The 22,340-nt window shown below is 37.6% G+C and overlaps 15 protein-coding genes across 16 annotated transcripts; 2 read left to right on the top strand and 13 right to left on the bottom strand.

The window, feature by feature from the left end:
- Position 1: 1 nt before the first annotated feature.
- LOC108658733 (boophilin-G2) lies at positions 2-802 on the bottom strand. The gene is made up of 2 exons (XM_018111383.3): positions 600-802; positions 2-292 (listed from the first exon to the last, which is right to left on the bottom strand). The coding sequence occupies exons 1-2, from the start codon at positions 778-780 to the stop codon at positions 123-125; spliced, it is 351 nt and encodes a 116-aa protein (XP_017966872.2). The 5' UTR covers positions 781-802; the 3' UTR covers positions 2-122.
- Positions 803-815: 13 nt separating this feature from the next.
- Positions 816-1,378, bottom strand: LOC115563678 (male accessory gland serine protease inhibitor). Its single transcript, XM_030387011.2, has 2 exons — positions 1,232-1,378; positions 816-1,170 (listed from the first exon to the last, which is right to left on the bottom strand). Exons 1-2 carry the CDS (start codon positions 1,374-1,376, stop codon positions 983-985), a joined length of 333 nt encoding a protein of 110 aa, XP_030242871.2. The 5' UTR covers positions 1,377-1,378; the 3' UTR covers positions 816-982.
- A 727-nt stretch (positions 1,379-2,105) lies between these two features.
- On the bottom strand, positions 2,106-2,622 carry LOC115563679 (kunitz-like toxin PcKuz1). Its single transcript, XM_030387012.2, has 2 exons — positions 2,471-2,622; positions 2,106-2,324 (listed from the first exon to the last, which is right to left on the bottom strand). The coding sequence occupies exons 1-2, from the start codon at positions 2,538-2,540 to the stop codon at positions 2,155-2,157; spliced, it is 240 nt and encodes a 79-aa protein (XP_030242872.1). The 5' UTR covers positions 2,541-2,622; the 3' UTR covers positions 2,106-2,154.
- Positions 2,623-3,201: 579 nt separating this feature from the next.
- Positions 3,202-3,614, bottom strand: LOC115563680 (male accessory gland serine protease inhibitor-like). The gene is made up of 2 exons (XM_030387014.2): positions 3,477-3,614; positions 3,202-3,408 (listed from the first exon to the last, which is right to left on the bottom strand). The coding sequence occupies exons 1-2, from the start codon at positions 3,541-3,543 to the stop codon at positions 3,227-3,229; spliced, it is 249 nt and encodes an 82-aa protein (XP_030242874.2). The 5' UTR covers positions 3,544-3,614; the 3' UTR covers positions 3,202-3,226.
- Positions 3,615-4,085: 471 nt separating this feature from the next.
- Positions 4,086-4,562, bottom strand: LOC149091760 (kunitz-like toxin PcKuz3). Its single transcript, XM_089258060.1, has 2 exons — positions 4,429-4,562; positions 4,086-4,360 (listed from the first exon to the last, which is right to left on the bottom strand). The coding sequence occupies exons 1-2, from the start codon at positions 4,493-4,495 to the stop codon at positions 4,179-4,181; spliced, it is 249 nt and encodes an 82-aa protein (XP_089114186.1). The 5' UTR covers positions 4,496-4,562; the 3' UTR covers positions 4,086-4,178.
- Positions 4,563-5,970: 1,408 nt separating this feature from the next.
- On the bottom strand, positions 5,971-6,447 carry LOC149091759 (male accessory gland serine protease inhibitor-like). Its single transcript, XM_089258061.1, has 2 exons — positions 6,314-6,447; positions 5,971-6,245 (listed from the first exon to the last, which is right to left on the bottom strand). The coding sequence occupies exons 1-2, from the start codon at positions 6,378-6,380 to the stop codon at positions 6,064-6,066; spliced, it is 249 nt and encodes an 82-aa protein (XP_089114187.1). The 5' UTR covers positions 6,381-6,447; the 3' UTR covers positions 5,971-6,063.
- A 509-nt stretch (positions 6,448-6,956) lies between these two features.
- Positions 6,957-7,386, bottom strand: LOC108658641 (kunitz-like toxin PcKuz3). The gene is made up of 2 exons (XM_018111299.3): positions 7,288-7,386; positions 6,957-7,219 (listed from the first exon to the last, which is right to left on the bottom strand). Exons 1-2 carry the CDS (start codon positions 7,352-7,354, stop codon positions 7,050-7,052), a joined length of 237 nt encoding a protein of 78 aa, XP_017966788.1. The 5' UTR covers positions 7,355-7,386; the 3' UTR covers positions 6,957-7,049.
- Positions 7,387-7,780: 394 nt separating this feature from the next.
- Positions 7,781-8,339, bottom strand: LOC115563906 (PI-actitoxin-Afv2a). The gene is made up of 2 exons (XM_030387582.2): positions 8,168-8,339; positions 7,781-8,099 (listed from the first exon to the last, which is right to left on the bottom strand). Exons 1-2 carry the CDS (start codon positions 8,235-8,237, stop codon positions 7,915-7,917), a joined length of 255 nt encoding a protein of 84 aa, XP_030243442.1. The 5' UTR covers positions 8,238-8,339; the 3' UTR covers positions 7,781-7,914.
- Positions 8,340-10,714: 2,375 nt separating this feature from the next.
- On the top strand, positions 10,715-11,173 carry LOC115563908 (tabkunin 2). The gene is made up of 2 exons (XM_030387584.2): positions 10,715-10,865; positions 10,936-11,173. Exons 1-2 carry the CDS (start codon positions 10,799-10,801, stop codon positions 11,115-11,117), a joined length of 249 nt encoding a protein of 82 aa, XP_030243444.1. The 5' UTR covers positions 10,715-10,798; the 3' UTR covers positions 11,118-11,173.
- Positions 11,174-11,978: 805 nt separating this feature from the next.
- Positions 11,979-12,436, bottom strand: LOC115563907 (male accessory gland serine protease inhibitor). Its single transcript, XM_030387583.2, has 2 exons — positions 12,278-12,436; positions 11,979-12,214 (listed from the first exon to the last, which is right to left on the bottom strand). Exons 1-2 carry the CDS (start codon positions 12,342-12,344, stop codon positions 12,033-12,035), a joined length of 249 nt encoding a protein of 82 aa, XP_030243443.1. The 5' UTR covers positions 12,345-12,436; the 3' UTR covers positions 11,979-12,032.
- Positions 12,437-12,597: 161 nt separating this feature from the next.
- Positions 12,598-13,630, bottom strand: LOC115563903 (putative Kunitz-type serine protease inhibitor). Its single transcript, XM_030387578.2, has one exon. It carries the CDS (start codon positions 13,308-13,310, stop codon positions 12,882-12,884), a length of 429 nt encoding a protein of 142 aa, XP_030243438.1. The 5' UTR covers positions 13,311-13,630; the 3' UTR covers positions 12,598-12,881.
- A 1,533-nt stretch (positions 13,631-15,163) lies between these two features.
- Positions 15,164-15,747, bottom strand: LOC108658633 (uncharacterized). The gene is made up of 2 exons (XM_030387579.2): positions 15,478-15,747; positions 15,164-15,413 (listed from the first exon to the last, which is right to left on the bottom strand). Exons 1-2 carry the CDS (start codon positions 15,677-15,679, stop codon positions 15,238-15,240), a joined length of 378 nt encoding a protein of 125 aa, XP_030243439.1. The 5' UTR covers positions 15,680-15,747; the 3' UTR covers positions 15,164-15,237.
- A 2,778-nt stretch (positions 15,748-18,525) lies between these two features.
- Positions 18,526-22,055, bottom strand: LOC115563904 (uncharacterized). Of its 2 annotated transcripts, XM_089258216.1 has the most exons (3): positions 22,037-22,055; positions 19,603-20,026; positions 18,526-19,544 (listed from the first exon to the last, which is right to left on the bottom strand). In XM_089258216.1, the coding sequence occupies exons 2-3, from the start codon at positions 19,691-19,693 to the stop codon at positions 19,327-19,329; spliced, it is 309 nt and encodes a 102-aa protein (XP_089114342.1). In that variant the 5' UTR covers positions 19,694-20,026; positions 22,037-22,055; the 3' UTR covers positions 18,526-19,326. The 2 variants fall into 2 exon arrangements, with proteins under 2 accessions (XP_089114342.1, XP_030243440.1); XM_030387580.2 differs by lacking the exon at positions 22,037-22,055 and having other exon boundaries at positions 19,603-20,323.
- Positions 18,839-19,330, top strand: LOC115563905 (kunitz-like toxin PcKuz3). Its single transcript, XM_030387581.2, has 2 exons — positions 18,839-18,979; positions 19,038-19,330. Exons 1-2 carry the CDS (start codon positions 18,886-18,888, stop codon positions 19,208-19,210), a joined length of 267 nt encoding a protein of 88 aa, XP_030243441.1. The 5' UTR covers positions 18,839-18,885; the 3' UTR covers positions 19,211-19,330.
- LOC115563910 (protease inhibitor 1) lies at positions 21,464-21,997 on the bottom strand. The gene is made up of 2 exons (XM_030387592.2): positions 21,817-21,997; positions 21,464-21,732 (listed from the first exon to the last, which is right to left on the bottom strand). Exons 1-2 carry the CDS (start codon positions 21,905-21,907, stop codon positions 21,521-21,523), a joined length of 303 nt encoding a protein of 100 aa, XP_030243452.1. The 5' UTR covers positions 21,908-21,997; the 3' UTR covers positions 21,464-21,520.
- Positions 22,056-22,340: the final 285 nt, after the last annotated feature.

Below are 22,340 nucleotides of genomic sequence, written 5' to 3'. Positions count from 1 at the left end.
GTATTTACAACCACACAGTTAATTAACGTTAAATCAAGTTAAATAAAACAATAAATGATCATATTAAACAATTTAAACAAAAAAAATATTTATTTACTAAAAACATTAAAAAAGTATTTCACTCAAACTTTGCAGGTCTGCTCGCAAATGCTCTGCGACTCGAAGAGATTGTTGTTGCCTTGGCAGCCGCTATAGTTGAAGGAGATGCACTCATTGGTCTCCTGGCGATACGACCACATTGGCTGCAGGGCGCGACAGGTGCCGATCTCAGCAAACTCCTCACCGCAGACAGCTGAACAAAGAGACAAATGTTGAGTTAGAGCGAGGTTTGAGTTGAGTAGAATGAGCCGTGATATGTGATTGGTTTCTGACTAACAACTCATCAGCAAATGTCATTTTAAATGAAAATAAAATAGTGTTAAATATTCGTGTGTAGAATGAGCAGGTGGCTAATCAAACATCTGTGATAAGGAGATCATCTATATATAATTCCATCTGTGATAAATAATGATTTCTACATCTAATTTGCCTAGGCTTCTGTTGTATGTTCATGGCATTCAGAGCAAGCTGACTTCAGCGAGGTGTGTTCGAGAACTTACGATTCTTCAGGGTGGCCAATGCAGAGCCCAAGAGGGCGCACAGCAGCAGCAGCACAGCGAAATATTTCATCTTGAATTGAGCTTGGGTATTCAACTGGTATTTGGTCACTGTTTCGATTGCAACTGAGCTTGGAGCCGGCTTGTGGGGCTCGTTATATAGGCAGAAACCGGCTGGAGCCATCTGTGTGGGTCAAGCGAACAAACAAAACCTTTAACTTAATGTGATTTTTTGTTGTTGTTTATTTTTCACAAGTTACGCTTCGCTTATTTAATAACTATTTATTTAGTTTTATTTTTTATTTTGTTGGTTTATCTGTTGGTTTTCACCGAATTTCTGGCAGCACTTGTAACCGGTTTGAGATGTCTCAATGGGATGAGTCAACTTAGTCCTTGCAGGCCTTTTCGCATTCACTTTTGCTGCCGAATTGGTTTTCATTGCCGCCGCAGCCACCAAAGACGAACTCAATGCATTCATTCTTGGACGAATCGTAGGTCCAGCTGGGCATATAGGCCATGCAGGCAGCGCCATCCTGTTCCATGCCGGACTTCGAATGCTGCTCTCTGCACATATCTGAGAGGAAATGGATGCTTCAGTTCGAGTATGTCCAAGAATCACTAACAGATCCACCCACCTGGCTTGGCGCTCACCATGCCAACGCACAGCAGCCACCCTAGCACCGTAAGCCACAGATATTCGTACTTCATTTTGCAATTGAAACTGCAATTGCTGCAGTCCACAACTGGGCTATATAAAGCCCCGTACATATAGACAGACATCTAAGGCATTTGCAGAAGTACAGCACCAGCAGATGGCGTGGGGCTTATCTGTGCTGTACTCAGAGCCGGAGGCAATGGGTCAACATGGAAAGCCCCCATCGATAACAGCACGGAACTCTAGCTCTAATCTAACCAGGGTCTACATATGAAACTGAGATAACCAACAAATCATATAGTTAGAACTTACTCATTGCACTTTTCATGACAATTTGTATATATCATTTTTTATTTCATCATATTTTGGATATATCTCTATAAAAGAATAGACTCATTACGAAAAAAACGTTTCTACTCATTATAACATCTTATACCTGCTCGATCTAAAGAAAGAAATATGAAATCATATATCTCTAACGTTTATTTGTATTAATAAAAAAAATATATTTTTTTATATCGATAAAAATTTTCTTTTTTAAATTTATTTGTTTTAAATATATATTTTTAAAGGCATAAAATGTAAAAATTTTGTTTGAGCAAATCAATGGAAGTATTTCAAACATCTTTCAACGGAACAGACACTGACTTGTAGCCTCGTAGTTCTCTATACTTGATTCTACTTCTTTGTTATATTTATACACTAATACATACAATATATATTTTTATTGTAAATAAAATATATAGAGAGAGAGAGCGATCAGATGAACATCAGACATCTGCCCAGAGTGGACCTATCTCAAGTCTACAGCAACTAGTATAATTAAATAAAACACTAGCTAATCTAATATGAATAAAATTACAAATATAACATTTATTTACGCAACTTGTACAATTATTTCACTCAAACTTTGCAGGTCTTCTCGCAGAGGATCTTCGACTCGAATAGATTGTTGTTGCCTTGGCAGCCGCTATAATTGAAGTTGATGCACTCATTGGTGTCCCGGCGGTAAGTCCACATCGGCTGCAGGGCACGACAGGTGCCGATCTTACCAAACTCCTCACCACAGACAGCTGAAGAGGAAGGAGAAGAGTTACGTTGATCAATAAATGAAATGAGATGAATGATTGAAAATAAAACAATATTATTTATATAGAATCCGACACGATTGCCAGTAATACAATTTCTTCCGGTATTGGTTTCCCACATGAAGACTTACGATTCTTGAGGCCAGCCAACACAGAGCCCAAGAGGGCGCACAGCAGCAGAAACACAGCGAAATATTTCATTTTGAATTTGGTTTAGTTTTGAACTGATATTTGTTCACTGAATCGATTGTAACTGAGCTTGGAGCTGGCGTGTGGTACTCGTTATATAGGCTGAAACCAGCTGGGATCTTATCTGTGGGTCAAGCGTCGCTCTCTGTGCAAAAACAACAAACCTTCAAATTATAGCGGAATTTGTATTTATTTTGCACAACAAGCAGTGTTACGATTATTTAAAACAATAATTATTTGTGCTCGGTTTATTGGGTTTTGCCAGCACTTCAAACTGGTTGTATGAAGCCCTTGCCGGCTTCTCCAGATCTGTTATGAATATATGTATTTATATACTTAACGTAGCCATGAGAGATGCAACATAGCGCCAACAGGTCAATTATCGCGTCCATTGAGGTTTTAGAAAATTCAATCAAACAATAACTGCTGTAGCTCTATGCTAGATCTAGGTCCAGTACTGCATTTCTCCTGTAGTTGTGTAGAACTTATATACATTTTTTTTTTTTTAAATTGATTGGAATACTATTCAAATAGCAAACACAATTCAATATTACAGCTCAAATAACCTTGGCAATTTGTATTGCTCATCAATTCATATCAGTTGAATGCAAAGGAATAGTTTTTATTATTATTATTATTTTTTTTTTTTTTAATCAATTCAAGTTAAGAAATTGTATTGTTTGTTAAATTTTTGTCATTTATTCCAAGCACTTTTCCTCACAAAGTTCTTTGGCGTTAAAGCGATTATCATTACCGCCACAGCCGCCATAGAAGAATAGCACACATTCATTAGCTGCTATATTGTAGCTCCATTTTGGAATGGTGGCCAGACAGAATTTACCATCAACACCGTCTGCAAAAGGTGGCAGACCACAAACCGCTAAATGCAAATTACAAAAAAAAGTTTAATTAATTTATGACTATTAAAGTCCCTAAATAGAGTTTTACCATCTTTGAGCGCAAAACAGCTGCTAATGGAGGCAATGAGCACTACGAACGACACCAGAAACTTCATGTTGTATCTTTGAACAGAGTACAGCTGGATAAAAATCTAAACTAAACTTCAAGCCAGTCGGAGTAGCTTTTTAAATACATTTTAGAAGCATTGCTTATCGCAAGGAAGCTGTAGCTCGTTGCTCGAGCTGAGATTATCAAATACTCAGCACGATTTTACTTTTTCTGAAGTTGGACTGAAGAACGTGATGAAAATTTTGTACAATTGCATTTGAGTTGAGTTGAGATTTTAAAGGCAGACAATTTACACTTCAACGTTGCGTAGTAAACCGATTGTTAGATCCAACGCATAAAACTCTTTCACTCTAACCTCAATTCACAGCTAGATCAATGTCATTCTGTATGACATAGCACAACAGTGAAACGGCGAGGCCTACTCTGCTGGCAAATCGAGCAATTTACTTAAACTCTATAGGTTTCCAAGTAATTAAAGAGAAAATGTTCCCATACAGCTCTCAGTGCTGCATTGTTCGTGTAGTTGTGTACAACAATGTCAAATATAATGCGGTCCTATAGTCTTGGCGACTTGTATTGCTCATCAAGTAAAAACAGTTGAATGAATTTTTTTTATTATTATCATTATTTTTTAAATCAATTCAAGTTAAGAAATTGTATTGTTTGTTAATTTTTTGTCATTTATTCCAAGCACTTTTCCTCACAAAGTTCTTTGTAGCCAAAGCGATTGTCATTACCGCCACAGCCGCCATAGATGAATTGCACACATTCATTAGCTGATATATTGTAGCTCCACCTTGGCATGTAGGCCTCACAGAATGCACCATTAAGACCTTCTGCAAAAGGTGGCAGACCACAAACCGCTAAATGCAAATTACAAAAAAATGTTTAATTAATTTATGATTATTGAAATCCCTAAATAGAGTTTTACCATCTTTGAGCGCAAAACAGCTGCTGATGGAGACCACGAGCACTACGAACGACACCAGAAACTTCATGTTGTATCTTTGAACAGAGTACAGCTGGACAAAAATCTAAACTAAACTTCAAGCCAGTCGGAGTAGCTTTTTAAATACATTTTAGAAGCATTGCTTATCGCTGAAACGATTTGTCTTGGTAAATAATTGTGTGACAAATGAATTCCTTTTGGAAAAAAAAAAAAACTTTAAAGGAAGCTGTAGCTCGTTGCTCGAGCTGAGATTATCAAATACTCAGCACGATTTTACTTTTTCTGAAATCTTCGGACTTAGCGAGGTACAAATTATCTAGTTATATGAGCAGAGACTACCCGAGTGCAAATGAAAATTCGATGTCTATTTAAATACCTATGTATCATATATACCTATGTATCATTTATTCACATTTCTTAGTTATCGAACACAGGATGATGCTTAATGTTCTTGCAATGCTTTTCACAATTTTCTTGCGTAGTAAACCGATTGTTAGCCCCAAGACAACCCATATCGGTCAATTGTACGCATTTCGCACTCAGCCAATCGTAGGCCCATCTTATTCGCTTTATTCCACAGTCCCGGCCAATATGTCTATTTATGGCAAGCTTGCGTCCGCATAAACCTGTTTGATATATAACGTAGCGTTAACTAAACTGAAATCGATAGAAATTATTGAGCTCTGTAGAATTATGCCACGTGGAGCTACAACGCATAAAGGTAACGCAGTGAGCAGTACAAGTGCAAAAACCAACCTCATTTTGGTTGCTATGAACTGAAAACATTCATATTCACATATTATGAATCACAAACTCTGAATGATCTTCCTAATATCCGTGAAATATGTGTGTCTAATGGGAAATAGCAAAGTAAATTTAGATCAATTTGATTCAATGAGCCAGAAATTTGTATATATCGCAGATTTAGTTGAATTATTTTAAATTTCACTATGAGATTAATTTTAATTAGGATTAGCTTTTCACACATGCAAATTAATTGTAAGCAAGTAGAAGAATTTTTTATTATAATATCTCTTAAACATTTTCAAATGAACAGAAAAAGTTCAATGTTAGAAAGGATAAAATTGAATTTCGACAACTGCAACAAATATATTGAAATACAGCGGGGGAGCAGCGTGATTATTATGAATAGAAATAATGCGATTTCATAGAGCTCTTCATATAATAAATATCATAGAAAACATCGGGGGAGCAGTGAGATTCATTGAAAAAAAAGTAATAATATGGCAAATCCGATTTCGTAATCTTTTTTGTCTCTAGCCTGCACAGCTGGTCCATGACATTCTGTGTAGCATAGTATATTAGTGAAACGGCAAGGCTTGCTCTGCTGGCAAATCGAGCAATTTACTTAAACTCTATAGGTTTCCAAGTAATTAAAGAGAAAATGTCCCCATACAGCTCTCAGTGCTGCATTGTTCGTGTAGTTGTGTACAACAATGTCAAATATAATGCAGTCATATAGTCTTGGCGATTTGTATTGCTCATCAAGTAAAAACAGTTGAATGAAAGGGAATAATGGTGTTCATTTTATTATTATCATTATTTTTTAAATCAATTCAAGTTAAGAAATTGTATTGTTTGTTAAATTTTTGTCATTTATTCCAAGCACTTTTCCTCACAAAGTTCTTTGGCGTCAAAGCGATTGGCATTGCCCCAGCAGCCGCCATAGATGAAATACCCACATTCATTAGCTGTTATATTGTAGCTCCATGCTGAAAAGTTGCCCAAACAGGCTACACCATTCAAACCGTTTACAAAAGGTGGCAGACCACAAACCGCTAAATGCAAATTACAAAAAAAAGTTTAATTAGTTTATGACTATTAAAGTCCCTAAATAGAGTTTTACCATCTTTGAGCGTAAAACAGCTGCTAATGGAGGCAATGAGCACTACGAACGACACCAGAAACTTCATGTTGTATCTTTGAACAGAGTACAGCTGGATAAAAATCTAAACTAAACTTCAAGCCAGTCGGAGTAGCTTTTTAAATACATTTTAGAAGCATTGCTTATCGCTGAAACGATTTGTCTTGGTAAATAATTGTATGACAAATGAATTCGATTTCGAAAAAGCCGAGCTGAGATTATCAAAAACTCAGCACGATTCTCTTCCTGAAGTTGGACTGAGGAACGTGATGAACATATTTGTACAATTGCATTTGAGTTGAGTTGAGATTTTAAAGGCAGACAATTTACACTTCAACGTTGCGTAGTAAACCGATTGTTAGATCCAACGCATAAAACTCTTTCACTCTAACCTCAATTCACAGCTGGATCAATGTCATTCTGTATGACATAGCACAACAGTGAAACGGCGAGGCCTACTCTGCTGGCAAATCGAGCAATTTACTTAAACTCTATAGGTTTCCAAGTAATTAAAGAGAAAATGTCCCCATACAGCTCTCAGTGCTGCATTGTTCGTGTAGTTGTGTACAACAATGTCAAATATAATGCAGTCCTATAGTCTTGGCGATTTGTATTGTTCAGCAAGTAAAAACAGTTGAATGAATTTTTTTTATTATTATCATTATTTTTTAAATCAATTCAAGTTAAGAAATTGTATTGTTTGTTAAATGTTTGTCATTTATTCCAAGCACTTTTCCTCACAAAGTTCTTTGGTGTCAAAGCGATTGGCATTGCCCCGGCAGCCGCCATAGATGAAATACACACATTCATTAGTTGCTATATTGTAGCTCCACCTTGGCATGTAGGCATGACAAATACCTTGAACTGAATGTTGCAAACCGCAAACTTCTAAAAAAAAAAATAAATAAATAAATATATAAGTTTATGATTATTGAAATCCTTAAATAGAGTTTTACCATCTTTGAGCGCAAAACAGCTGCTAATGGAGACAACGAGCACTACGAACGACACCAGAAACTTCATGTTGAACCGAATACAGCTGGTTGCAAATTTAAACTAAACTTCAAGCCAGTCAAGCCAGCTTTTTCCATACATTTTAGAATGTACCGCTGAAATGATTTGTATTGGTTGATAATTGTATGACAAATGCATTCGATTAGGAAAACAACTGAATAGAAAACTGAGATTTCTTAATATTCAGTACGACGTCTGATGATGAAGATATTCTCAGCTATTGAAATGATATTAAATAGAGCTGGATGACCTTATTTCTGAAATTGCATTTGATTGAGACTTTGATGCCAGAATATTTACAATAAAACAACGATTCCTAAACAAAGCACGATTCATTTATTATTTGTAATTTAGTATAAATTGATAAGAATAATGAAATGGTTAATAAAATAATAAATACTAATTATCAAAATGAAATCATCAATTAGAACACGATTTACAATTACACGAAACCTGTACACCCTATAATTTCATGTTCCACAATAGAGTGTATTCTAAATATGCTTTATATATGATTGGATTGTTTTGCATAGATCAATAAAACGGAAGTATAAATATCAAATTTTTCACTATTTTTTCACACACTGCCGTAAGCACTGCGATTTGGTCAGGAAATTGTTGGCGTTTCCTCCACAGCCCAAATATGTGAACTTAATGCAAGCATTGGTTGCGGCATTGTAGGTCCAACGGCGCGCACTATTCAGGCAGGAAGTATAAACATCGACATTGAATGAATGGGCTAGTTCGCATACCGCTAAAAGCAACAAATCGGCAAATTGGCAAATTGAATTCCAATCGGTATTTCACATTTTGGTAACATACGATTTTTTGGGTTCGAGCAGATCACCTGATGAGCTGCACAAATCACAAGCAGTAATAAAAATAACTTCATTTTTATTAGAATTTTGTGTTAGTTTTCTGGCTGACAAGTTAACTTTGTATATCCAGCGATAGATTTGGACTAAACTGACTCCAGCTCGAGCCTGCACCTAATGTTTATATATTTTTCTGGACTGAACTTAATTCAGTAGCACAGTTATATACTCTATCCATAGCTGTGCTACAGCAGACATGAAAAGAAAAACAACATAGTCACTTGGGAAAAATTTTTGAAATTTTTCGGAATCTGAACCATCATATCATTATTATTAACATTTAATGATTATAAGTTTTTGAGTTTTTATAGGAAACTAAGGAGTTTTTTTTTTTTTCAATTCTTATGACAAAGCTCCAATACCCCTTGGTAGAGTATATGAAAAGTACAAAGCAGCAGTTCGCTATCAGGTCTGGCTAAGAAAATGGAACATTTTTTTCATAACAGCTGAAAACTGTTCAAAAAGAAAAATATTTTTTTATAGCCGATCGAATGCGCTGAACGAAATCAAATTTGAGCAATTCAGCGTGGGGAATGACCGATTGCGAGCTATTGTTTGCTAATAATCTAGGCGACATCGAAATACATCTGCTTATGTGATTAACAATTCCATCACTGATTTGTTTCTTCTTCTTCTTTATAAAAAGCTTAGTAATGATACGGGCACATAAAATCTTATGGTAACATCCGTTTCTGTCCAAAACCAATATACCCTGAAGTGTAATTTGCAATAGGCTCAATTTATTAGTATGTATGCTCCCATTATGAATGAAGTCTAGAAATTGTTGCTGCAATTGTTAATTTATTTTGTATTTACTTTTCTATGGCCGCAGCAGCGATTTCAATGTCTTGGAATCCGTTCAGGAATTCCCCGAGCTGTTGACAAACAAATTCAGTTCCCAGAACTGAGCTACTGATATTGTGTTTTATTTATTAATCAGCTTGTTAAGTTTACGCTGTGGGAATTCGGAATTATACATACATACATAATATATATTTAAAGATTTGAAATGATAATTTCTGAAAAAGTTCTTAATCATATATTTGAATTGCAATTAAAGTATTTTCGCATAGACATCTGAGGCATATTCAGCAATATTTGATTCTGGGAAAGTGGTGGTGCTTGGACCGTACGATGATCATTCCCAAAGCTTGGAGAAATGCTTACACAAGCGATGAATAGACAAAGTAGAAAAGTACTGCAGCGATTTTTCATGTGGTCGTGTGGAATACCTAAACTAATTTGTGTGAAATAGAGGTTTGGTAAGCGTAGCTAAACAAATTCTATATATGCCACGTTGCATCCTGAACTCTTCGAACACCTTTAAGCGTCGTATTGTAATTTCTCAGTAGTTCATATACTTGCATATCACATTGATTTTTTATATTCACTTTAAGTATTTAATAGATTTACTTAAGCCGAAAGTTGATACACTAAATAAATATATGATCATAAAAACCGTAAAAAATGAAATTCGGTCCTGGACTATATAGAGAAATACCTCTGATAAATGAAGCTGGGAAATATCTATGACCCTTAAAAGCGTGACAAAACATTAACCATGTCAAACGCAATTCATAATAAGTTTCTACAATTTAATTCGCTCCTGTTTTGCACCGCCCATTTACTGACATTACTGATTTCTTAATCCACGTAGCGTGACCTTCGCTGTAGGTCTTCTTCCAGCTGAGACAGAGGTGATGTGTAAAAGGAAGCCTCCAAAAAATCTCACTGAGGTTTCATTATGCAAAATGGACTTTCCTAAATGATGTTCGACCCCGATGATGAAGATTGAATGTTATACATATATCTACAGTGGCTGCGGATTCATTGAGGGCGGTTTCTCAAGTAGGGATGACTGCATATATGGTTGCCTTTCCCAAAACTGAATAAAAGTGCGAGGCGTCAGTGCCCCTAACAAAAAAGAGTGATCAAAAATTAAACCATATTAAACGAAGTTCAGAATAATTGTCTTGAATTCAATTCGATCTTGTTTGGTATATGAATAAATGTTTTATACAATAGATACATTGTAAAATAGTTTTGATCAAAGGTTTTGTTCTTATACATATATGGGCAATTCTCCAGAAAGGCCAACCACAGCCAACAAATTCAAAATCAATGAAAACATGTTCTGCTAACATGTTTTTTTATGACTAATCTAATAAATTGAACTAATTAATAACTTTACATTGATTGATAGCACATCTCGAAATATTAACACACAGAGCCGAACAAGTGCAAAAATTCTGCACATTTTGTTCTTTTTACTGTTCTTAAGAAGGGACTAAACACGCGTACGCGATTCCTCAAAATGAGGGTAAATCGAAGTGTAAAACTGGTTTACTCCACCGAATGATTTGAATTCCTATTCCTATTGGATTTCGCTCACTTGTTGAATATGTTTCGAAGGCATTGAAAAATCTATTTCAACTGGATTTACTCTCAAGCACACGTACATAGACAAAACTACTGATAAGCTTTATTGAGTACATATAGCCAGTGTTTGCTATAAATCATTGCGTTCAGCTGCAAGTTGAGCTAGTCAATCAACGAAAGCTCTAAGAAAATATACAGAATGAAACTTGTAGGAGTACTTTGCGTATTCATCGCTCTCTTCGGCGCTTCCATCGCTCTTAAGGATGGTAAGTCTAAATAACTGATCCCGAATTTCCCACTTTTGCAAGAAACTTTCTCTTTGTGCTCTGTGCTCAGACATTTGTGGTCTACCGCCAGCCAGTGATGGCATCGGCTTGATGAGATGCTTTGCTATACTTCCCAGCTGGTCCTACTACGCTACAGACAATGCATGCAAGGAGTTCAACTACGGTGGCTGCGGCGGCAATTCAAATCGATTCGAGACTCAGGAACAGTGCGAGGCAAAGTGCAAGGAGTAGATTTACTTAAACCAAAAGTTGATACACCAAATAAATCCAATAGCGTAACAAAACAATTATTAATTATTATTATTAAGATCAATTCGATGCGGGTTTGCTTCATCTTTTTACTGAATAATATATGAACGCATTTTGAAATTAGATTCGTTTTCATGCATACATAAACTCAAACATAATTATATAAGGTAGTATATATATTTCTGCTCCCAGTAAGTGTCATTTGCTTCAGTCGTACATAGCCTCATAAGAAGAGTTAGATATCAGCTAGTAGCTCAATACTAAGTTCCTACTGATAATGTGATATACGCAGAATCCGATTATAGCGGTGCTCAAGGTACCATCGTTATACCCGGATGGGTAAGGTAGTATAAGTTTGCTCATATTGGTTTATCTAGGGACCTTGTTTTTAGTAAAAAAAAATCGTACGGACGTGAATTTCCTTTTTTACAGTTTTTAGCTTTTCGATCAAAAAAGCTAGCTCGGTTTTCTGCAGAGTATAACTATGTATACTGAGGATGCATAAACCAAGACAAATGGATAAGTGGATTAAGGAATCAGTAAAGTCAGTAAATGGGCGTATTGAACACTCTTCGTAGTCTTTAAGAATCAGCGAAAAATATGACTTCTTATTAAGTTTATCTGACGTAACCTGCAGTGTCCCAGAATAATAAAAGGACAATTGCATTGTCTGTAAGGAGAACGAGCACAAGGTTGTGTTGCTAAGAATCACATACACAAACTGAGATTAGTTAGAGCGACAGACTGACCGAGGAGAGCTAGAAACTCTGCTTCACATTACTGTACATTTAGCTTACAGATGTTGTGAGTAACTAATTAAATGTTTTATACTAATCCAATGAATACAATGATTTCACACAGCAAATCGTTTATTCAGTGTATCAACATTACGTAATTCTATTCCTTGCACGTGGACTCGCACAGCTCCTGAGATCCGAAACGATTTGCATTGCCGCCGCAGCCACCATAGACAAAGTTTTTGCATGCATTGTCCTCGGGGTAGTAGCTCCAGCTGGGCATGAAGGCGGCACACTTGATCAGGCCGTTGCCGTCAGTTGCCGGCGGCAGTTCGCAAATGGCTGGAGGAGGAGGAAGTAAAAATTAGCAGAGTTCCCCGGGATCAGTTTCTCCCTGCCACTTACGATCCTTCAGAGCGAGCGATAGGCCAAATAGAGCGAGGAATACGCAAAGTGCTGATACGAATTTCATTTTCTACAGTTTTTAGGGCTTCAATCAAACAACTAACTCGGCTGGCGGCAGCTCACACTGATTTATACTAATCTGTGGCTATATGTGCTCAATGAAGCTATCAGTTTGCTTGTGTGTGTGCGTGTGTGTGGGCATGTGTACAAATTAAGTTAAGGTTCATTAACAAATGCCTGCAAAAAAATTGAATAAATAGCAGGAGAGGATCGAGGTAGCTAAGATTAACAACAAAAATAATCATTTTAGTGTATATATATGTATGTATAATTATAAAGACAATTTATTCATTATTATCACTATTTTTGTTTTCAGCTGCGAGTTTGGCGTTTCCCATAAATTTGACTTTAATACTGTCGTCCCCTCCAACCGAAGATGCCGGCCCTGGAGCTAAGTACTCATACTCATTAGAGCTGTACAAATATGGGTAGGTCGGTATAGAGGAGACGTGATTTCTATAATTTTAGACGAGTGCTAAGAGTGTAAGACCTATATACTATATGCATATGTATGTATGTAGAGACACTATCCGGGTGCTTCCCATTAGGCGACTGTGCTGATTGTCGTCTCTGCCGACTGCTGTGACTGCGTAGTCTGCTCTGTGCTTTGCTCAGTCGCGGATGCTAGTGTCTCTGCTGGCGCCTCTGCCTTGCCCAAGCACAGCTTCTCACACTCCGCCTTCGAATTGAAGTTGTTGCTGTTGCCGCCGCAGCCGCCATAGATGAACTCCTCGCACGCGTGCGTATCCAGATTGTAGGCGAAGCGATAGAATAGGGCAAAGCAGCGACCCGTCACCTTGGGCTGGTGGCACTGCTCCGGCACACTGGCCTCGTCCACAGCCGGTGGCTGCGTTGTCTGGCCCTCCGGCTCCTGTTTCTCCACCACCAGCTGAGACTGATCCACAACGGCGCTGTGCACACACATGGCGCCCAGGAGCACAGTGAGCGCAATTATTGAGAGCTTTGAGCACATTTCGTTTCAGTTTCTTAGCCGCGAATGATGCCAGCTCTGGCTTTTAGCCAGCCTTAAATACTGAAAGCCGAAACGAATCAACACGTAATCGTAGTTCATTTCGTTATCATAGCCTATGTATTTGCTCGAGTCATTCGTCAAGGCATGTAAATCACAGTGTCTCGTTGACAGTTCTTGACGTCCTCACCTGCCTCAGTTGCAGTTCAACGCACCTATTAATATTTCAGAGTTTTATGATAGTTCAGCTCCAGCTAAATCATATGCTACTTCCGCACAGCTGTCGCCAGTTCCCCAATTTGTTTTGACGCACTTTGTTTTCGTGTTTTGAACAATTGTCACGGCACAAGTGACGTGACGATCAGTATCGCGGATATAAAATTTTGTATTTATGTAAAGTCGTTAATGGGATTTTAAATACATTTTTATGCGATTTTATTACTAGTATTTTTGGTAGCTTTGCTTTTTTTTTATGCATTTAATTTGCATTTATTATTTTTACTTAGAATATCTTATGAACTCATAATTGATTAGTAAGTTTCAAATATTATATCGCAGTATTTATAGAATCTTAAAATAATAATAATAAATGAAAAAACCCCTACCTATTCACATCAAATAAAATCAAGGGATTACCCACATCATTTGCCCAGTTTTTCATTGTGTTGTTCAAATGGTTGTATGTTTTTGTTATACCAAATATTTGCTACTATACAGTTTATATAGCTTTAGACTGAATTTCATACCAAAAATATTAATTATAATCAGGAAACTAAGCAAATGTCGATAACGATATGATAGTTCCGGAATCATTTATATATGTATATAGTCTATACTTGACATCTGTTTATATCTGTATCTATGATTTGCATATTTGTATGCAGATACACATCTGTTTCAATTAATATGCATACGTTGATAAGAGCACATGCATATATTAACGATTGTGTATATATCTTTATATGAGTACAGATGTGTATATATCCATGTAGGCGACATTTATATATTTAGGTGTGTTTACAACGCAAGCCCAGTTATCTTCCAGCAATTTTCTGTAAATAAATACCTTCTCGGCGATTCTCATGACTTCAAGTAAGGCATGGAGGAGATGGCACTGAATTTCGGTAGTAGTAGTTGATTATTGTGACGCATGAAGTAGTATTCACAATCATGCCTTCTCTGTGATTCTCATGAATGCAAGTTAGACATAAAAAGGAGTTTCAACAGTACCAATATTGTTTGATGCTGGTGCTGCTTGAAGATATCGATTTATATAAATATATATATGTACTTAATTGTGTCAGAATTTTCTCTTACTTATACAATTTACATACTCATGATGTGCTTGTCTCTGCCTTGGTCTGTATACAATCTGTATACTTAATACTACGCTGCCAGAGAGACATATAATCATGCCTTCTCTGCGATTCTCATAAATTGAAGGTTTTCATATTTAATCTGAATACATAATCTATATTTTTTGTCACTTGCCAAGCAACATTTCCAACAAAATTTCATCTATACTATAAGCTCATTTCCAATTATTTCTATTTCTTATGTCTGTCTATAACTTTTCATCTTCCGTAACTTTAGAGTCTCTCAATATATTACAGCAATTCCACTGCGAAATTCAAGTCAAATAAACAGTTTTAGCCACTGTCACAATATTTCACGGAATTCGCTAATTGTTATGAGAACAGTTAACGATAAGCACAAATACGGCTTTCTGGCTAAGTTAAGCAACAAGCGGAACATCTTGTTTACTAACTGAGAACTACTCACACAGAATACATTTGATATTTGGCCAGCTTATTCAGTATGGTAATTGACCGCAAAGTAGATCGTTGCGAATGATATAAACAAACGTTAGATGGATCTTTTATTTGGTATGCACAGACTGTGACGCTATTGTTGATTCATAGAACTTGAGTCACTTCTTGACCAGGCACGCCTCCTCGCAGGTCTGTCGGAAGCCCCAGCGATTGTCGTTGCCCCTGCAGCCGCCGTATTTGAATGTCTCACAGCTGTTCTTCTCCTTATTGTAGTAATAGCGCTCCAGGCTCATGCGACAAGGACCCGTTTCCAGGGGCTGCAGGCACTTCGCATCTGTCACAAATTTCAAAACATAAGTAATCAAGGAGTAATCAAGGAATTTTTATTTAGACTCTACCTTGTTTGCGTTGTGGCTGCGTTGGCTGCTGCTTGGCAATTGGCCTGGCTGAGGTGGTGCTAGTGGGGCCGGCCGCCTGTGGCTGGGCCTGTGCCAGCGGCTGGGGCTTGGCCGTGGTCACCGCCTGAGCCAGCTGTGCGAGGCCGAGCACAACAATGGCGGCCAAGCACAGAAATTGGGTCATTCCCATCATTCGTTTCATTCTCAATGTGATCGCTGATAACTGCGCGTTAATAACTGCAAACAACAACTGAATCTTCTATTTTTTTGTGCTCAGAGCTGCTGTCTAACGAGCTTTTTGAAAAATACAAAATATATATTTATATACGTAAGCTGTATATATGTGTGTGTGTGTGTGTGTTAAGCGAGGCGTTTAGCTCAAATTGCGCATACGAAGTGTTGAACACAAACTAGCTTCATTATCAAATTTACACACACGCGCGCCTAGGTATTGGCATGTATATGTATGTATACATGTAATTAGGTTTGTATATTATATACATGTATGTATATACCTATTACATATAGAAATATTGTAGGTAGAAAATCTACAGCTATCAAATGCAATGCATAACAAATTATATTATTATATATAATTATATTATATATTAAATTAATTAAAATTACATTATTATATATCAATATATACCATACATACTTATGTTTATTATATACTATTTCATATATTAAAAAATTGTTTGGAAATATTTTCTCGCCGACTTTCAAGAACATTAAAGCTAATTAAGATTTTTAATAATATTAAAGAGAAAATAGAATTTTTATTATGGCTAGATTATGTTTTTATGAATGTGTATATATTTTTAAAATAAGAATGAGCAAAGCATAAAGTATGCATTTCCCTATCTGCAAGGGAGATCAACAACATTTCACTGCAAAGCTTACTTGGTTGGCCACACCCCTGATTTTATATGAGTCCGATTGCATGGTAACTCATTGGTCGACTACTCTTGCTGCTCTTCATTTATTTTGAGGCTATTCGTCGACTGACTTAATTTTTAATTTCATTGTAATTCATTCGTCAACGAACTACAGCAATTTATGACGCAATAAACATTTTACAGCTATCACTTGATGTTTGTGAAACACACAAACATATTAGAAGCAAATGAGGAATGAAATACTTAGAATTTCCGGGGCAATACGATAATTTGCATAAGAAATTCGTGTCTTCGGTGTAAGTCACGTGCTTGGCAGCAATTACTAAGTTTAAGTAGGACTCAAGCGTTGCACTTTGCAAGGCACATTAATAATGCATTTGTCATTGGGACAGTTGTTAATAATTAGACTGACTCAGAACCCCAAAAGACGTGGGCCTGTGCGAGGTAGGGATAAGCGGACAAGGGCTGGGCAAAAACGTTAGCTAGGTGTTAATGCACAGGGCAAATTGAATTAGCACTTAACTATGTTGCTAATCACAACGACGATGGGAACGATGCTGATGCTGCTCATGATGATAATGATGATGATGATGATGATGATTATGACGGAGTGCAGTCAACAGTCGTGCTATTTATTCATTAGTCCAACTGAGCACACCAAAGCATATGTGGAGCGTGGGTGGCACACGAAAATTTGGCTGATTGAATGGCCGAAATGATGTCTATCTAACTACATACATATCTCTCACTCTCTCTCTCTCTTTCTCTCTGTCTCGTTCAGTCCTTGTGCGTGTGGTGACAATTCAGTTAACTGTTTAATTTGCCCGAAATAATTGAAATGCTGCCCAGGCGAGACACATTAATTGCGCTGCCCGTCATCCAAAACTGCGTTTAATTACTAAATTAGACACTGTTCGAAACTGAGAGCTCCAGCTAAACCAACTCTCCCTCTCTCATGCTGTCTCACTCTCTCATTACTTCACTCAATTAACTTACACATACAGCTGACTGTGGGCTATGGCCATGTGTATCTCTGCCTCTGTATCTCAATTAGCATATGCATGAGACGGCGCGTAAACAACTTCAGTTGAAACTGAAAGCCCAGCTAGTTCTGCTGAGTTTTGGTAGTCGTTTTTTATTTTTTATTATTTGCAAATGTATTGGAAATTCCACCAGCAAAATCAACTTCAATTTGCTGTATCTGTATCTGTATCTGTAGCTCACGCTGTTGTTGTTGTTGTTGTTGTTGTAGTCGCTGCTGTTGCCATTGATATGCGGAACATGTTTGTGTTTTGTTGCCACTGCAAAAGTTTTACGTCATTTCGTGTGAGCAGCGACTAAAAGTGTTATGAACGTAGGGTATTAGTCGGAAGGCTGAGCCTCTTAGTAGCCAGCGAAGCTGAGATACAATTTTAATTTAAATATTAAAAAGATTGTTTAAGGCTTGTGGTCGATAAAATTAAATAATCTACAAATTTGTTAAAAATTATATAAAATATTTGACATTTACACATTTACAAATAATTATTTTTACATACAAGTCTAGTTTATCTTTTACTTTTTACTGTTTGATTAAAATTAATTAATTTTAAAGTTACATATATATTTTTAAGCTTTACTGATTTTTAATGATTTGTTTAAAAAAATATTTAAAATATAAATGTAATTTAATTTATATTTAATTTTATAAGTATTCTGTTTTAGTATAATTAGTAGTTATCATATTATATTTTAAATTTATTTTTTTTTTTTTTTCAGTTTTCTTTTATTTTTTACACAAGCAAAACACTTGTACATTTTGTTATATATATTGTATATATTTCTGCTGTAAGACTTGGCTTTTATTTTAATCTGAATTATTGTGAGACGACTCTATACGCAATCCAGTCAAAGTTGAAATAGTATTTCCAGATTATTATTCCACATAATAGTTATAGCATTCAGATTATATAAATGTTATAAATGCAACATTATGATTTTTTGAACTTAAGGCAAACCAATGCAAACAATTGTAAATAGGAAACTCCGATACATAATATTTACAAAAATAATTGTATAGCAATAAACATTAACTTAAAGCTAGTTGAATCTAATCCCCTGAAGGACCAATAATGTTTTTGAAAATATTTCAAAGAAAAGACTGATCACCTGCTATATACATGATATTTAATATTATAAGCCAATATGGCAACAAAGTAGAACTTGTGAACCTTATATACTATATACATCAATATAAAATTTAATCTAATCGTAGTGTATAAAATAAATAGATGATCTAAGCTAATGCTGGAGCAAACAATGATTGGGATGCTCAAAAAGCACACTTCGAATCTCCTTTGGAGTAGGAGAGTTGGCTGTGGCTATGACCGACCTGGCACCTAAATTGGTCAACGCTGAATCTTGCCTAGGCAAAAGATATATTTGAAAAAAAAAAGAAAGAAGAAACAACAAACAATTGTCGAAGCGCGCTTAGTGAGTTGTTAACCCAAGAACGAGTCGGTTGTACGCAATGTCTTGGCTACGGCAGCTGCTCCGGCTGCTGTTGCTGCTGATCCCGGTGCTGCTGCTGCAACTGGGTGACGTCGATGGCGCCTCGAAACGTGGTAAGGCTAAAATAGGTGGCCATCCATTAATTGGCAACTAATGTGGAACCTGTTGCAGTCAAGCTGTGCCTCCAGCCCATGGTCAGCGGCCGTTGCTTTGGCTATGTGGAGAGCTACGCCTACAATCCGCTCGAGCGGCGCTGCGAGGCCTTCATCTACGGCGGCTGCGGCGGCAACGAGAACCGATTCGACAGCAAGGCCGCCTGCGAGTATGCCTGTCGTGATGTCTGATAGCTGTTGGCCGAATGGGGATCGATTGTTGCTGTTGTTGTTGTTGTAGACTGATGACGATGATTGATGTTAATAAGAACTAGAGCTAGTGCTAGTGCTATTGCTAGAGCTTATATTCAATTTGTGGTTTGATTGCTTTTGTTGGCCGAGTTAATGCGCAGCTTCACGTGTCGCGCATTATTGCAGATCTTCTCGCAGTCCTCCAGCGAGCCGAAGAGTCGCTTGTTGCTGCAGCCCATGAAGTGGCAGCGCTGCGTCTCTACATCAAAGTAGATGCCCACCGTGGTGGGCACGCACAGGCTGCTCGTGGTGGGCTTCACCTGGCACAAATCACCTGCGCGATAAACTCAAGTGAGACATAGAGACATAAGAGCGAGTGAACTGAGACTTACGTGTGCGCGCCACAACCATCTGCCACTCGAGGCACACGGCCAGCAGCAGCAATAGCAGCCAGATTTGTCTGCTCCTCGTCGAGGCGTTCATTTTGCTGAGCTGAATCGATTTCAGGAACAATATTTGAGATATATTTCGTGTGCTTAGCTCCTGGCGAATTCAGCTCTGTAGTGCGGCTGGCACAGTTATCATCTGTATTTCCATAGATTCCCTGTCGACTGTCGCTGCGACAAAGTTGTAGTCAAATGCGCAGCAGAGGCAGCTGCCTTTCGCCATATATTGAAGCGCAGCAGTTGTATAGTATACGACGACCTATTGATATGCCTTCTCGTCTTCTTGTGCAATTTATGAGTTTTTTAATACGCGACAGCGACAAGTTCAGCGCACAGCACACAGAAACAACCGAAAATTCAGCCGAAAATTCTACACACTCACGCACAGGCACAAAGAGAAGCACAGTTGCAGATTAACGTTTATACGACTTGTTCCGGTCACCTTTTAGCTATATGGAACGATTCTCTGGATTCATTCACAATGTTTGGCTATGTATATTCAAATGGGTCTTGCGCCACATTTGATCGCTAGCTGAGCTATTGCTTTGCTGATGTCGCAAACTCGACTCGAAACCTCGAACAAAAGGCGAACAGATTCCTAATCTGGTTGCGCTCTGCCAATAGCCGCTGCTGACGCTGCCGTTGACTGATAACAGCACTACAACAACACCAACAACAACAACAACAACCATGTGACTGAGTCTGCGATGTCTCGCTGCCTGCATGTGCGTTGTTGATAATATGCATGGAGCTGGCGAGTGTGCGAGAGCTGGATCCAAGTCTGGGGACCGCTGCTTGGCGGTTAGGATTCCAGCTGAAACCGGCGAGCACCTGTTGCAGAAGGCCGTTCCACTATCCAGGGCCAGGGCTGACTAACAACGAAGCGTGACTACGCTTACTCTGAAATAATACGCTTCAACCTTAACAGGGAATAATTGATTATGCTCCTATAAAGGAAGAATTATGAGAACTCAATTTGCAGCCAAATATAATGGCATTTTTAGGATATACAAATGTATAAAAATTTTTAACACATGTTTTACAATATATATGTATATTCATTTGAAACCAAATTCTTAAAAATCTATTTTTTTTTTTTTATATTTAAATATATTTCATTTATTTAAAAACAAATATATATATTTTTAAGAATTTTGCTTGAAATGAAAAGACAAATTTTTAAAAATATAAATAAATATAAAATATATTTATGCATGTAAAATATTTTCTGATTACTGTTATTTTGATTCCTTGAATATGTTTTTAACATACTTAAAGTTCTAGAAAATTCAAATCAATAATTAAATGATTTTTGAATATTTTTTTATATCTGTTTTCTTTTTAATACATTGATATATTTTTATCTATAAAAAGTTGAAAATATATATTGACTATTGTTTTCATAAAACATGAAATGCGATTTTCAATTGCATTCTTAACTATAGTAAAAGCAGGTTTAAAAATTCACTGATATTATTAATAAGAAACTATATAAACTCTTATAATCACGCTATATTTTAACCCACATTTCAAATATACAAGTCTAGTTTTAAGTGGAGTAATCTCTCGATTCGCAGCCATTTAGACGATGAAACTGCAATACCCCCATTCGGGTTAGCGCACTAAGAGCTGACGCAAGCATGGCTCGAGCCTCAACTAAGTAAGGCAATTAATTAGGCTGCTGCCGCTTGGAACATGCCACAAGAAGACAAAGTCAAGCACGTTTCAGATGCTCATTGGAAATAAACAATTACGTCACGGGTCAGGGCGGTGATTAACACCGGGTCTCGATTAAAATCAGACGCAGTTTGTTTTTATAGCAGAGAGAGGTTTATTATAATGCGCTTTACTTGTCTCCAACATCTCATTCATTCCTATAGTAATCGGGACTGCGACGCTTGCCCAGCACACAGGTCGCCACGCAGTCCTCCAGGCTGCCGAAGCTCTGGCCGGGAGTCAGACGGCAAGCCCCAATCGAGTACATCTGGCAGTCGAGCGTGGCTGGATCGTAGTAGAAGCCCTCGATCTCAATGGTGCACATGCCCTCAGAGAAGGGCGGCGGCTTCATGCAAATGTCTGCAGCAAATACAAAAGCAATTAGTGGATGCACTTCTGCTCTCTCTCTGTCTCTCTCTCTCTCTCTCTCTACCATCTACTCACTTGGTATGCCGGGCACATAGCGTGCCTCAATCTCAGCAAATCCCAGCAAGCCGAGCAGCAGCAGCAACAACAAAGGCTTCATCATCGTCATCTCGCTGATAGTATATAGCGCAGAGCCACCCGCTGACAACTGAGCAAGCCACTGAGTGAGTAAGTGTTGCCAGAGCAACGCCAAGCTTGACAGCGGCAACACCTCTCACACACACACACACACACACACACACACACACACACACACACGCACACACATACACTGATAGCTGCCGATAGCCCACGGAGCGCGATAAGCAGTGCCATGCGACAGTTCTATGCCAAAAGGGGACGTGTGTGACTCCAGATTGTGTGCCCCAATGGATGGATGTCAAAGATCTCTGGACCCACTTATAGAGCGTGGCTGAAAGCGCATTGTGAATGGTGAGTGAAAGTGCTTTGAGAATCGTCAAGTGAAAGATCTGCTATGTCACGATTATTTGTTATAATTTAGCATGAATTTTGATTGATATATCTCGTTCTGTCTTTCAGTA

This window comes from Drosophila navojoa, chromosome 3 (genome assembly GCF_054131105.1).
Source record: "Drosophila navojoa isolate 15081-1374.11 chromosome 3, UAZ_NAV_1.0, whole genome shotgun sequence".
In the NCBI taxonomy this organism is placed as follows: Eukaryota; Metazoa; Arthropoda; class Insecta; order Diptera; family Drosophilidae; genus Drosophila; species Drosophila navojoa.
Note: the sequence above shows the minus strand (reverse complement) of the source record. Positions and strands in the feature narration are given on the sequence as shown.

What these genes read in the sequence shown, in the direction of transcription:
- LOC108658733 (XM_018111383.3), bottom strand. Translation starts at nt 780, where the DNA reads ATGGCTCCAGCCGGTTTCTGCCTATATAACGAGCCCCACAAGCCGGCT. An exon ending in ATTGGCCACCCTGAAGAATC is followed by an intron (nt 293 to 599) that starts GTAAGTTCTCGA and finishes CTCTTTGTTCAG; the next exon opens with CTGTCTGCGGTGAGGAGTTT.
- LOC115563678 (XM_030387011.2), bottom strand. Translation starts at nt 1,376, where the DNA reads ATGTCTGTCTATATGTACGGGGCTTTATATAGCCCAGTTGTGGACTGC. An exon ending in CATGGTGAGCGCCAAGCCAG is followed by an intron (nt 1,171 to 1,231) that starts GTGGGTGGATCT and finishes ATTTCCTCTCAG; the next exon opens with ATATGTGCAGAGAGCAGCAT.
- LOC115563679 (XM_030387012.2), bottom strand. Translation starts at nt 2,540, where the DNA reads ATGAAATATTTCGCTGTGTTTCTGCTGCTGTGCGCCCTCTTGGGCTCT. An exon ending in GTTGGCTGGCCTCAAGAATC is followed by an intron (nt 2,325 to 2,470) that starts GTAAGTCTTCAT and finishes CTTCCTCTTCAG; the next exon opens with CTGTCTGTGGTGAGGAGTTT.
- LOC115563680 (XM_030387014.2), bottom strand. Translation starts at nt 3,543, where the DNA reads ATGAAGTTTCTGGTGTCGTTCGTAGTGCTCATTGCCTCCATTAGCAGC. An exon ending in CTGTTTTGCGCTCAAAGATG is followed by an intron (nt 3,409 to 3,476) that starts GTAAAACTCTAT and finishes ATTTGCATTTAG; the next exon opens with CGGTTTGTGGTCTGCCACCT.
- LOC149091760 (XM_089258060.1), bottom strand. Translation starts at nt 4,495, where the DNA reads ATGAAGTTTCTGGTGTCGTTCGTAGTGCTCGTGGTCTCCATCAGCAGC. An exon ending in CTGTTTTGCGCTCAAAGATG is followed by an intron (nt 4,361 to 4,428) that starts GTAAAACTCTAT and finishes ATTTGCATTTAG; the next exon opens with CGGTTTGTGGTCTGCCACCT.
- LOC149091759 (XM_089258061.1), bottom strand. Translation starts at nt 6,380, where the DNA reads ATGAAGTTTCTGGTGTCGTTCGTAGTGCTCATTGCCTCCATTAGCAGC. An exon ending in CTGTTTTACGCTCAAAGATG is followed by an intron (nt 6,246 to 6,313) that starts GTAAAACTCTAT and finishes ATTTGCATTTAG; the next exon opens with CGGTTTGTGGTCTGCCACCT.
- LOC108658641 (XM_018111299.3), bottom strand. Translation starts at nt 7,354, where the DNA reads ATGAAGTTTCTGGTGTCGTTCGTAGTGCTCGTTGTCTCCATTAGCAGC. An exon ending in CTGTTTTGCGCTCAAAGATG is followed by an intron (nt 7,220 to 7,287) that starts GTAAAACTCTAT and finishes TTTTTTTTTTAG; the next exon opens with AAGTTTGCGGTTTGCAACAT.
- LOC115563906 (XM_030387582.2), bottom strand. Translation starts at nt 8,237, where the DNA reads ATGAAGTTATTTTTATTACTGCTTGTGATTTGTGCAGCTCATCAGGTG. An exon ending in CTGCTCGAACCCAAAAAATC is followed by an intron (nt 8,100 to 8,167) that starts GTATGTTACCAA and finishes TGTTGCTTTTAG; the next exon opens with CGGTATGCGAACTAGCCCAT.
- LOC115563908 (XM_030387584.2), top strand. Translation starts at nt 10,799, where the DNA reads ATGAAACTTGTAGGAGTACTTTGCGTATTCATCGCTCTCTTCGGCGCT. An exon ending in TTCCATCGCTCTTAAGGATG is followed by an intron (nt 10,866 to 10,935) that starts GTAAGTCTAAAT and finishes CTCTGTGCTCAG; the next exon opens with ACATTTGTGGTCTACCGCCA.
- LOC115563907 (XM_030387583.2), bottom strand. Translation starts at nt 12,344, where the DNA reads ATGAAATTCGTATCAGCACTTTGCGTATTCCTCGCTCTATTTGGCCTA. An exon ending in ATCGCTCGCTCTGAAGGATC is followed by an intron (nt 12,215 to 12,277) that starts GTAAGTGGCAGG and finishes CTCCTCCTCCAG; the next exon opens with CCATTTGCGAACTGCCGCCG.
- LOC115563903 (XM_030387578.2), bottom strand. Translation starts at nt 13,310, where the DNA reads ATGTGCTCAAAGCTCTCAATAATTGCGCTCACTGTGCTCCTGGGCGCC.
- LOC108658633 (XM_030387579.2), bottom strand. Translation starts at nt 15,679, where the DNA reads ATGAAACGAATGATGGGAATGACCCAATTTCTGTGCTTGGCCGCCATT. An exon ending in GCAGCCACAACGCAAACAAG is followed by an intron (nt 15,414 to 15,477) that starts GTAGAGTCTAAA and finishes AATTTGTGACAG; the next exon opens with ATGCGAAGTGCCTGCAGCCC.
- LOC115563905 (XM_030387581.2), top strand. Translation starts at nt 18,886, where the DNA reads ATGTCTTGGCTACGGCAGCTGCTCCGGCTGCTGTTGCTGCTGATCCCG. An exon ending in CGATGGCGCCTCGAAACGTG is followed by an intron (nt 18,980 to 19,037) that starts GTAAGGCTAAAA and finishes AACCTGTTGCAG; the next exon opens with TCAAGCTGTGCCTCCAGCCC.
- LOC115563904 (XM_089258216.1), bottom strand. Translation starts at nt 19,693, where the DNA reads ATGAACGCCTCGACGAGGAGCAGACAAATCTGGCTGCTATTGCTGCTG. An exon ending in GATGGTTGTGGCGCGCACAC is followed by an intron (nt 19,545 to 19,602) that starts GTAAGTCTCAGT and finishes TTTATCGCGCAG; the next exon opens with GTGATTTGTGCCAGGTGAAG.
- LOC115563910 (XM_030387592.2), bottom strand. Translation starts at nt 21,907, where the DNA reads ATGACGATGATGAAGCCTTTGTTGTTGCTGCTGCTGCTCGGCTTGCTG. An exon ending in CTATGTGCCCGGCATACCAA is followed by an intron (nt 21,733 to 21,816) that starts GTGAGTAGATGG and finishes TATTTGCTGCAG; the next exon opens with ACATTTGCATGAAGCCGCCG.